General features: G+C 31.0%; 1 protein-coding gene across 1 annotated transcript; it reads right to left on the bottom strand.

Moving 5' to 3' along the window:
- Positions 1-710: 710 nt before the first annotated feature.
- On the bottom strand, positions 711-4,891 carry LOC150037484 (pentatricopeptide repeat-containing protein At1g56690, mitochondrial-like). The gene is made up of 2 exons (XM_090311584.1): positions 2,183-4,891; positions 711-1,451 (listed from the first exon to the last, which is right to left on the bottom strand). Exon 1 carries the CDS (start codon positions 4,507-4,509, stop codon positions 2,383-2,385), a length of 2,127 nt encoding a protein of 708 aa, XP_090167710.1. The 5' UTR covers positions 4,510-4,891; the 3' UTR covers positions 711-1,451; positions 2,183-2,382.
- Positions 4,892-13,088: the final 8,197 nt, after the last annotated feature.

Genomic DNA, 13,088 nt, shown 5'->3' with positions numbered 1-13,088 from the left:
CGCTCGTGGCATAAAACCATCGATAAGACCTTAATTTAAAGCTTAAAAATAACTAAATACATATAAAACATCAATAAATGTTTATAGTTGATGTACAAAATTGTCAATAAAAACACCTTTGTTAACACAAAAGCACGTAAGTTCCATCAAAACATTGAATTCTCGATTTTTTTTTTATTAGTTCATAGCATTTTATAGTTGTTCTTTATAATACTTCAACATTAATAAAATTACTTTTATCATGTAAGAAATCCAACAAACGTGTATGTAAAAACACTTTTGAGAAAAAATTGTCAGACACATGAATGTTTTCATTTTAAAAAGTTTTTATAAAAATATGTTAAAATAAAAATGACTTGACTAGAAAAGTCACATTCATAAATTTGTAAAATGATTGTTTAAATTAAAAAAATAATAATAAATGCATGATTGAAATGTAAACCCTAAACCTTATTTTCCAAAACTCCCAACCATACATGTGTACTTAAATAACAATAAAATAAAGTGCAATATATAGTTTATTAAAAAAAATATATGTAGAATCATTTAATAAGTAAATTTCCAAACAAAAATGATCATAATAAAAACAGGTTATTTATGTTAAAAAACTGCACCAGATATCCTTGACATATGAACTCAGCTACCTAAAACAGACAAACTCCACAAACATATGAACTCAAGCCAACACCAATCAAACCCAAAATCAAACAAAAAATTAACAATAGTTGTAATAAATATGTAAATCATATAAATAAACTTTAGTTATACAATAAATATGTTTAATAGCTGAAGACATTAATAAATTGGGAATAATACAAGTCCGATAGAAGACATTAATAAGTAGGCTCTTTCTCGAGAGAGAAAAAAACAATGTCAAATCTTTTTCAACTCATTCCACCCTTTATACATGACACTTGACTAGGTTGAGCTTATTAAATAACATGAGTTTCATCTAATAAACAATTCACAATGAGAGGGATAGTTCATCCTCAACATACCCTTCTTTATGTTCAACGATCTTGGATCGGATCTCTTTTTTCTTTTGGATTCAATGCCTGTTTGAGCTTTATAGACTTTGATACATATTAGATAATATGGACTTCTATCTCAAAACCAATTGACAATGAGATGAACAATTCATCTATATTACAAAAGTTATGAGGTCCCTTGATTTTTCGATATGAGATCCTCAACTGGGCTCTTGGGCCCTTCTTTGTTTAGTTTGTTTATCTCATAAAGTCATCTTTTCGGGTCAAGTTGCAACACTGGATCCTTTACTTGTTTTTACGAAGTCACCCTTTTTCTTTTGGATAATACTGCACCATCTCTTGTGGCCAGATGACTTGACCTTATACTACACCTCTCATGGTCCATTGCAAACAATGGATTCTCCAAAAAGAATTGTCTGATCTATGAGTATTATCAAAGCGACCTCAGTCCCTCTTGGTGTCCTGAAAGCATGGAATTTGAGACAAATCAAATAATTAGGCACAAACGAGAGATAAATTAGTACATATATGAGATATGAAGAATGTAAAAAGATTGAAACTAGAATGGTTTCTATGTAAAGTTTAGGAATTAAAATACAAGATTCAACAAGAGCATTATGAAATTTTGACGTTATAGTTATAGGCTTACTCTAGTTGGAACATGTAGAAATATTCTTTTCAGAGAGAACACAGAACAACCAAGGCATGAATTATGCTCGTATTACAATGTGGGCGTCCAAGGGGAAGGATCTCCATAGCTCAAGTTCCAGTTTTTCTACCACTTGGTTGACACAATTTCTTCTCCTATGTAATGGATCTAAATTCTGCTTTACACTATTGACCACCTACAGAAAATCGACTCAAAAAACCAGAATGCAAGAACCAGGGCTAAAAGAAGCAAACATGACATATTTGATCGAAATATCAAGTCTGATTTCGTATTTGCACAAAAGAATAAAATATATATTGGAGGATTTCATTCAGATGGGCAACCCTCAATACCATTTAAGTACAGAATGCCTCGTAAATAAGACACGTGAATTCCTGGATTATTCGGTAAGAATGTGGAGATAATGATTTACACCTAAGAGTCTCTACTATAAAATATCAAATATCAATTTTGGTTGGTCTTCTTCAGCTTTTATCAAACAAACATTTTTTACGCGCAAAGAAGTAGATTGAAGTTTACTCACTTGGCGGATGGATCAGAGAATAAGTAGTTCCAAAATGTTTGAAGATTTCCCTTTTCCTCCAGCGAGATAGATTGCAGTTACCACATCAACAACATACATACGGCCATAGGAGTGAATGAGGTTGGCCATCAGTCATTTGCCTCATGGGCAAATGTCGATATGCATTGATTCTAGCTCGATCCAATGAAACATATTGAAGATCACCAATAATCCTGACAAGAGCATGAGCCACCCTTAAAATGATGGAACCGATTGGCATCTCTCAAGATGACCTCTCTTCCTGTAACCTTTGCAATTAGTTTAATTGCAGTGTGGCAATCCCCACAAACACGAAGGTTCTTCATTACGCGAATCGGCATACCTTTTGGTATTTTGAGAAGTCCATATGCCACAGCCAGTTTTTCACTATGGTATCCTAAACTTTGCGCTTTCTCTTCTTCATCTATGTCATGTAGCACAAAACTCCGATCCGGGCAATATCCTGCCTCTCTTAGCAATCCAGATAACCACTCTAATATTCTATTGATCTCAGAATGCTCAGGGTGCCCCGAGCTATCACCTCCCGTAAAGTTATGTACTTTCTTCTCCACAACAATCCAGCTACAGCCTGGGTACTTGCTTACACTTCTATCTCTCATATTTCTCCGCAACTCGGCAACATCACCCCATCTACCTTGAGATGCATAAATATTTGACAACAAAATATAAGGCCCTGCATTTTTAGGCTCAAGCTGTAGAAGCTTTTTGGCTGCAACTTCAGCCAAATCCAATTTCATGTGGGTTCTGCAAGCACCTAATAAAGCACCCCAAATAACAGCATCGGCTTCCATTGGCATTCTTTCTATTAGATCCATTGCCTCATGTAGCTTACCTGCTCGACCAAGCAAATCAACCATGCAAGCATAGTGTTCAGTTTTTTGTTCCAATTGATACTTTGTTTCCATGGAATTGAAAATTTCTAAGCCCTTTTTCACATTGCCAGTGTAACTACATGCCGAAAGAACTCCAACAAATGTGATATCATCGGGCATGATACCTGAAAAATGCATATCATGGAAAACTCGTAATGCTTCCTCCCCTAGACCATGTTGGGCATATCCTGTGATAATAGAGTTCCACATAACAACATCCTTACTTGGAAACCTATCAAATACTTGTTGTGCTTTCACCAGATTGCCACACTTTATGTATGTCGTGAGAAGAACGGAGGCAACATAGACATCAAGGTCAAATTGAGATCTCACTAGCTGGGCATGTATCTCTCTACCATGATCGAGATTAGCCAAGCTAGCACAAACTGAAAGAACGCTGATCAAAGAAGGAAAGTTTGGCCTTATTCCTTCTCTTTGCATCATACGAAACAACTCAAGTGCTTCTAACTCAAAGCCTTTCCTTTCATACACTTTAATCATAGCACTCCATGTCCCTTCATCCTTTTCTCTCATTTGATCAAACACTTGTCTTGCTTTTGGGACCTCCCCATTCTGGCCAAAACCAAGAATCATTGCATTACACGCAACAACAGACCCAATAGGCATTGCATTAAAAAGTTCCGAAGCGTCATCAAGCCGCCCACAATTGGTGTAGCCCATCAGCATAGCGGTCCATGAAACCTCATTTTTCTCTGGCATGACTTCAAAAAGCTTTCTAGCAATATCCACCTGTTGGTTCTGCAGATATCCTGTTATCATCACAGTCCAAGACACAACATTCCGACGAGGCATCTCATCGAAAAGCCTGCGAGCTTCCACTAAAAAACCTTCTTGGCAATACCCTCCAATCATAGTAGTTCTTGCCACCACATCCTTCTCAGGCATCATATTGAAAAGCCGAAAAGCCTCATCAATCCGACCATCTTGAATAAGCCCACCCAACATCACCGTCCAAGATACTACATTCTTTTCAGGCATTTGCCAAAAAAGTGACTCTGCCTCAGAAATCATACCCTCCTTCACATACCCCCTAACCATAGCAGTCCATGAAACAACATTCCTCTCAGGCATTCTATCAAACGCTTTCCTAGCTTCATTGAGCATCCCATTCTTAATATACCCAGAAATTAAACCATTCCAAGATATAGTATTCCTCTCAGACATTTTATCAAACATGTTCTGGGCTTCCTCAGGCCGATTGTTCTGAAAGTACCCAGCAACAATGGAGTTCCATGAAACGATGCTTTTGTCACGCATTTCATCGAACACAGCCCGAGCCTTCTCGATTTGACCCAATCGAGAATACCGGGCAATAAGAGAATTAGATGAAATTCCAAGAGTAGAACAGTAGAAACGATTCAGCACAAGACGGAAAAACACTAATCCAGAGGACATTGAATACCCAGGTCGAAAAAACACTAGAAGTTTAAAAAATTTGAATAACAAGCTATAGAAGCAAACAGTTAAAGGAGACTAAATGAAGACGCAAAGTGATTAAGAACAGAACTTAACTTGGATGCAGAAAAGAGCTTCAAAAACGAAGTAGTATAATAATCCGCAAAAGCAAATCATGGAGAAAAATCTTATAAGACGGAAAAATACGAACTTTGTGAACGGCGGGGAAGAACTGAAAGATGTGTACTACTAAGGTTTGAATATCATTTTCCCCCCGACATATACGTATATAGATTTCAACCAAGAAATTTGATTCAAAGAGGTTTTACAAACAATAGATCCAAACCTTCTCCAATTAATTGGTTCTTATTTGGTTTGGTTTATTTTTGGTTTAATTCTCGAATTTTTTACATATTCTTTCTTTTTTTCTATTTTCTTTTAATTTTTATTTCAAGTTTTATTTTTACATTTTTATTTCGAATTTTTTACATTTTTACTATTTTCAAATTAAAATTAAATTTATTTATTTTTCATTTGTAGATTGAAATTAGATATTTTCATCTTGATGTTGTTCTAAATAACAAATATACATAATAAGGGGTCTCCTTCATAATAATTTAAATACTAAAACATAACTAATGTTAGAGTTTATTTATAAGAGTATCTATATACCTCCGGTTTGATTAAGCTTTTATTGGTTTTTTTCAGTAAACAATCAATTTGAATCAGTAATATTTTGTTTTCTCCAAATATAAACCATGATGTTCAATTTATACTAAAAAAACCAAATCAAACTAGTTGATCGATTTCGATAGATTTAGTTTTTTGGTTTTTCATTTTTGTGCACTCCTACTTTTTGTATGTATAGTAGAGTCCAATTGTAACATTACTTGCCTAGGATTCAAACCATGTCCTTGGCATTCAGAATTTGAATTCAGCATCTTTGTAAGGATGACACACAAATTGAGTGTCAAATCTAGACTTCAAAATTTGGGCTTGGAGCACCATAGATGGTATTTAAACGAAACCTCTCCTACTAAGATGTGGTTCAGGGACGAACTACGGCAAAAGCTGGTAGGCATGTAACACTCAAACTTAGGAGCGGTACATGAATGAATCAAATCACATCCGAACGAGAGGACTCTCGAGGATATGTAAGTATGATTAAGAAAGGCTTAAAAGAATTAAAAGTTACTACCTATATCAACAAGATGTGTCTTTCTTTTCGATACCTCAATCATAGAAACTCTAACTTAACTTGGAGAAATTCTATACGAGGTGACCTCCTAAAATGACCCACTCTATTAGTTTTGAGGGTATATCATTTGAATTTGGGACCACTAGATAAATGACTATATTTAATTGTTCGTTTTGATAAAAAAAAACAAACAACCCTTTTTTAAAAAAATAAATTGCCAGTTGCTAAATTTATAGAAATTCTACCAAGGGTGTGTTTGGAATGCATTTCAAGTGTTTAATTTAAAAAATAAGTTATTTTAGAAAAAAATAAAGTGTTTAACAACCATTCAATATAGCTTTTGAAGAATATTTTCAACTATTTTTGTCAAAAATGTTTAAATAAAAATAAATTTTTTTATAAAAAAGTATTTTTTTTTCAAATTAATCCAAACGGATCTTAAATTAAGGGAACTTCAAAATGTAAAACACATAATTGCAAGTCTAGTTGTCAAAAAAAAAATTGCAATTCTAGTTCTGAAAACTAGAAAAATGATACTTTATTTTCTTGTGCTAATTCATCGATCTGTTATGTTAATTTTCTTATGTGATTTATTTGTCACATCATGTCAAATCAATTGATTTTCATTACTCTTTATATATATAATTTTTTTTCTTTTGCAAATGTGTCAGCTATTATATATATAATCATTTAATTAAGATTTAAATTCTAACAATGAGATCTTCTTGGTTATGGAAAAGATCCAACCTTTCATTGGTTTAGTGGAACTTATTAAAGCTATCGCCCTCTACGAAAGCGTTTCTAAGACTTCAAAAATTGGTATTTACCCCCCTCGCCCTAAGGTTGAGATTGATTCTTTGACTTTGTGGGGTCTTCTAACGAACTTATTTCGATATTTTAATGAGATTTAGTATTTTGTGTATTCTCTATGTGCTTTACATCGTTGGAGAGCTATTAAAGACTTCTATTTTGCTAAGAGCATCTGCAACTCTGTGACTCACGAGCTTGCATCTCACACACAGAGATCTCGGACGTCGTCGATTTTGCTAGAAAACCATCCCATGGGTGGACTCTTTTTTAATCGTTGTTTGTTGTTTTTCTTAATTATGTTTGCTTCCTATTATTCTAAAAAAAAAAAAAAAATAGTTTATATACTTTCAAAATGTTCATTTTGATTCACGTGCTTTTAACTTTAGTTTGTATTTTTGTACTTTTCAAAAATCATTATTTTGGTCCATGTTTATTCTCTTTATTAGAGATGAAATTTGTAACTCTTTTAAAATTTAGTGACCATTTTAAATAGACAAATACCATAGTAGTAATGAAATGCTTATTCTTTGTTTAACAACAAGAATTATCGAATCGAGTTAATTCACAATCCCAACTATCTAAATTATAAAATAAAAGGTCGAATTGATCATAGTTTATCAATAATTGACATGTATTACATCCATGAAGTCCGAGATTCAATTTTCACATATCCCCATAATAATAATAATAATTATTATTAATTGAAATAACTTTTTTAGGAGTCAATTAATTTAGTCCATTTTTGTCGATTCTAAATAAATTGGTTTTAAGGTCCATTTTTTATCCCACTTATATCTCACGGTACCACATACAGTGCATTTTCCAGCTTGTTATTTGTTTGATTCGTTTAGTAATAAAAATCTAATAATTTCAAGACAATATCAAACAAAAACTGATTTTTTTTTCAAAAGAAAAATAAAAATTTGGTAATTTTAAAACTAATTATTCTTTTAAATATAATCGGAGATAAGTATTTAAATCGCAAAATTTATGATTACTAATATATTCGAATAACAATTAAACTAGGCTCGTTTGGACGTTTTAAAATTAATTCTTAAATAAATAACTTAGATCCCATACGCCTTAACTACCTATGGACCAAAAACATTTTATCCCCTAAAATAAAATATGATGGACATTATTATTTTAAAGAACTAATAAATTATTGAAGTATAAGCTAATAAATCAATATTATCTTATTATTATTAAAAAAAAACCATTATCTTATTATTTAAAATAAATGAATGAATGATTGAATAGAATTTAAAATCTAAAAAAAAAAAAACTCTTAACATTTTTATTATTAACCATTATTTAACCACTATTTTTATTAAAACTAATTTTCCCACAACATTTCATATCTTCAAATTACCTAGTTTGTTAGTTTTTAACAACTAGTTGGAAGACACTGACTGACTTAGAACTTTTTATAGTACATTATAAATTGTGACTTAATTGTTCTTTATCATAAAATTTTGATTCAATATTCATTGAGTGTAATTAGTAAATATTTGATATGGAAATAAAAATAGGAGAAATTACCCTTTTAGTCCTCAAGTTTGGAAGAAAATGTGTGTTTGGTCCATAAATTTTAAAAATATACATTTTTAGTAAAGTTTATAAAGTATGTCTATTTGGTCCCTGGGGTTTTAAAATATACCTTTTTAGTGTCCAAAGTTTTTAAAAATAAGTTTAAAAGATCTTTGAAGTATTTTTAATTTTATTTTCTTAAAATAATTATATGATATTTAAAAGTAGAAAAAAAACAGTTTTAGAGAGGATGCTATTTTTTTAAAAAAATTCTTCTAATTTAAAATGTAACATAATTATTCAAAATAATAGTATAAAGTTATTTGAGGGGCATTTTAAATCTATTTTAAAAAATCCATGGACCAAATGGAGCTATTCTTATAAACTTGAGTACTAAAAAGGTACATTTTTAAAACTCAGAGACCAAACACAAATTCTTCAAAACTCATCAAAAGGATAAATTTTCCAAAAAAGCAATTTAGAAAAAGTATCTAAAACCATGTTTCAAGTTAATTTACAATGAATATGAGATATTTTTTTTAATGTCATTGAAAATTTCTTAGAAAACTTTTAGAGGAAAATAAAATTTTTTTAATGAACATACTTATATAATTGAATTTAAATTGAAATAGTTGGCATGAAATTTAAAAGTATAAAAGGAGAAAAAGAAATATAGAAATAGATGAAGAATAAAATTAAAATATATTGATGTAATTAGAATACAAGTGATACAATGCAATAATATAACTTAATTATTATTTCATAGATTAATTATTATATATATCCTTCTTGGAAGATAGTGATCTTTGGTGGTAAAAAAGAATTTTTCGAAATTATTAGAAATAAAAGCCTTTTCTTTTTTTTTTTTTTTTTTTGTATGAATCTTCTTGTTTTCCGGATGAAAGGATTATTATTATTATTATTATTATTTATAAAACCTCTCATCAAAGTCTTTTCTTTTCATGTATTTGATTAAAAAAATCTATTATAATTATTTAATATATATATTCGAAATCCCAAATAATACAATGCCTATAAAACTATAAGGTTACTCAATTTTATTAATTCAATAAAAGTTAAAAATAATTTAATGTTTCTGTAAATTTGTTGTTGAGAACAGATACACCAAAGAAGTAGTGTGTTCTAATAAATAAATAATTAGATAATGGTTAGCTAGAAATTATTGCTTTAAAATAGTTTTATAAAATTATGTATTTTTCTAATGAAACACTCCTTTCTTTTAGATTTCTTTTTACTATATAACGTAACAAAGAAGCAAATTCTAAAAAAAGTATTTCAAAAACATAAGATAGAAGTATTTTGATTTCTAGTCCAACTGTCTTATTTAAGTGACAAAATCAAACTTGAAATGTGAACATCTTTTTAAAATTTCAATTCACTGGATATTTAATTATTCATTTGAAAAATGTACCTAAGAGGAAAATAAACTATAAACATTGACAAAAAAAAAAAAAAAAAAATCAATTTCGCAGATCGAACTTTGTATATTCAATTTTAATTTAGGTTTATTTTACTTCATGCTTTCTTTATTTTTTTTAGAAAAATATTGTTAATCAAATAAATCTCTATCTAATTAAGATTTAACGAACAAAATCTCTCATTGATTTGTTTAATTTTAATGGCTAGCAATGTAGACATTTTAACTTTACTTAAAACGAATGGATACAAATGAAAGATTTAACAAAAAAAAAAAAAAATCAATTTTCTCTCGCTACATCTATGCAAATCCAAGATTTAAATGGTTCACTTGATAAAAATTCGAAAAAATTAAATAAAATTGAATCAAGAAAAGCTAAAAACTTATTGCTCAATCAAGAAGTAATAGAAGGATGGTTCCAAAAATGATTTGTGTGAGTAAGGAAACAAAGAGAGAATATGAGAGTGAATCTTCATCTTCGTCTTCCTCCCTTCTTCGTTTATAAAACTGTGATTGAGTTTCTACCGCTGCAGTTTTTTTTCTGTACTAGGATTCACACTCATTATACTTTGTCAAATTCATCATTACCTTCTGCTTCCTTTGATTGCTCATCCATGACCGGTGGTTTTTCTTTTTTCATCAATGTACGGTCTAACAAAACTAAACGATAGTATTGAGAAATACAGTACAAAATGGGAAGAATAAAAGTAAAATTCTCCCCTTATAAAGAATTAGAGGGGGGGAAATTAAATGAGATATTCGTGAGTATACATTCTAACATTCACAAAATGATGAGAATTAAATCAGGAAATTTGTATGGATGGGCCAAAATTTAAATTTGAGGCCCAGAAATTTGGCCCACCTTTAAAAAATGCTCGAAAATTGGCCTCCTGATGACGTCAACTGCATGTGAAATATCTATTAGACCCCAAAACACTCGCTAGCACACAAGCAACCCAGATTCTTGCGCATTCCTCTCGTTTTTCCTCTCATTCTTTATTGGACAGAAAGCAGCCATTATAATTTTTAATTTTCAGTTTGACACCCTCATTCATCTCGCTTCATCTTCTTTCTCTCGTTTCTGCATGTCGTTTTTCACCATATATCAATTTTCACCAATTTTCATGTAATTTATGTCCGTCGTATGAATTTACCAATACTTCGGAAAAAAAAACTGACAAACCCACAATTCTTTCAAATCAATTTAAAGAAAAGTCTTATGCAAGCTAAGTTTCATTAAGATAACAAAATTTAAAATTGGTATTTCATCTACCATCCGTCCGTTCTCTCTAAAAAAACCTATAAGCATTCAGTTGCAATATTTCCCAAAAATACGAATTCAACATTGTAGCATTATAATCGCTATTGAATCTGTTGGGTTTTATGTCCTAAAACTCATAGATAGTGAATATTATTAATTGACCGTTATCAATAAAGAGTTATAGATGTTAATTCAATAAATGTTATTGTTTGTGTTGTTTTTCTATTTTTGTCTTAATAACCCTAAATCCAATTAACTAACATCCAAGGCCGCCTTATGAGTCTTTACTATATGTGGAGACATATAGGGATCAATGTTCAAGATATAGCCTGAAGGGTCTATAGTATAGGGAAAATGTTGGGTACTTTATCTTTGTAACACTATGGATACAACCCACTTTGTATTTGATACAAACGCAATGATCCAACGCATTCATGTAGTTGACATGCAAGTGGGTGTATCCTATGCAATGAATTTGCATAAGACTGAACTGCGAAATAGTAACCACTAGATGTAACACCATTAACTAATTAAGTTTCTATTTCAATAGGATGACCTAGACAAATTAGTCTTAATCCTGAGTATATTATGAACTCCTGTTTACGAGGGGTTATCCTTTGATTTGTATGTGTAAGGGTGGCCAGTTCGCCAACCTAATATGCCTACCATCTTAGGGACAAGACCAAGTGGGGAATTGGGAACATAGTAATACAAGATGGAATTCACTCTTTCCCACTTTAAGGGTAAGTAGATGAGTTCTACCTTAAGTGGTGTCTCCGAGACTTGAACAAAGGGCCCTACTCTCTTATTGGCCCGAGAGGAATTTTTGTTTATTGATTGGACCATAAACAGGTTGTTCATTAGAGGAGTATTGGTACTTAAGGAGTCAGAGGTAACCCAAGAGTAAAATGGTATTTTGACCTAGTTGGAGTTACAAACACTCGTGAAAGACAAACTTGCTATTATTAGTTTGTATTTGTAGACACATAAATATATCTATAATGAAAAGAGTGTAGCTGTGGGTCTTTAATGGAGTGTACTCATAGTTAATGAATATTGATTAACTTAGTTAATGAGTTTAGCCAATTAATCTCATATTGTTAGAGCTTCTGATCTATAAGTCCCTAGGTTCCCTTGTTAGGGATAATTAAGAATGATAATTTGAATTGTTCAAATTAATTTGAGGAAACCATATATTATGTGATTAATATATAACTGATTATGGATATGATCTACAATTCAAATTAAATTGAAAAGTAATATTTGAATAAGATTCAATTAATTAATTCAAGAGAACTAGATTTATAAAGAATTAATTAATAGAGAGGTATTGCACACATATATAAGATGTTATGATAATTATATTATACATTAAATTAGATTTAATGTATAAATAGTTCTTTAATTAATGTGCAAATTAATTAAATAAATATTATTTAATTATAATTAATTAAATAAGTGTTATTTAATTAATTAATTGTGGAAAAGGGAAATAGGAAAATGATTAGGAAAAAAGCTTGACCATTTTCTATATAAAGACCTCCCTATGGCCCCTTTAGGGGACACTAACACACATTGACAATACACAACACACAAATGTTATTGTGCAAAATTTATCCTAAGCCACAAAGAGAATCCTCTCTACTCTCCAAAACCCTTTTCTTCTCTCCCTCTCTCAATAGTTGGATACCACCTATCCCTCTATTGGAGTCCTAGAGAATAATGAGGTTACTCTTGTGGTAGTGTTCGAGATTGTTCAAGAAATCGTTCGTGATCAAGATTGTTGGAGGAGCCATTCGTTGGAACTTAAAGAGGATTGTTCGTGAAGCTTGGGAGTATACAAAGGTAAGAATGGTTCTAATATTTTTCCCCAAAACATGTTGATTTACATGTTTATGTTCTGTTTTAGTATAATTAATTTATTTATGTAAAAATCGAATTGCAGAATGCAAGGCGTTCTCACACAAACGCTTCCGCCGTGGGATTCGATCCCTTCAGAATCAACACATACAAGTGGTTTCACACTCCAAATAAGTAAATATACACATTCACTATGTTGTTTCTCATTTACTTAAATTGTATGAGTCGTGGTAGGCGATAGGATCAGTTTCTTTGTGAGGTGGTATTATGACTGCTTTAGGTAGGCGAGAGGAATAAACGAGAGTGAGGGTAGCCAACGAGAGGAAAGGAAAATGGTGTCAGAAATATAAACGAGAAAAATGAACGAGAGCGAGAAACTTCTTAACAAGAGGAAGAAATGAGAGAGAAATGAGATTGACCAATGAAAGTTTAACATAATCCAAAATTTTAATTTTATTCATTGGTGTATTATTGAAGAAGGG

Source organism: Benincasa hispida, chromosome 3, assembly GCF_027475165.1.
Source record: "Benincasa hispida cultivar pf3 chromosome 3, pf3_genome.v1.1, whole genome shotgun sequence".
In the NCBI taxonomy this organism is placed as follows: domain Eukaryota; kingdom Viridiplantae; phylum Streptophyta; class Magnoliopsida; order Cucurbitales; family Cucurbitaceae; genus Benincasa; species Benincasa hispida.
This window is presented reverse-complemented; position numbering and strand designations above follow the sequence as displayed.

Bases quoted from the DNA above. Each gene is read 5' to 3' on its own strand.
- LOC150037484 (XM_090311584.1), bottom strand. From the start codon at position 4,509: ATGTCCTCTGGATTAGTGTTTTTCCGTCTTGTGCTGAATCGTTTCTAC.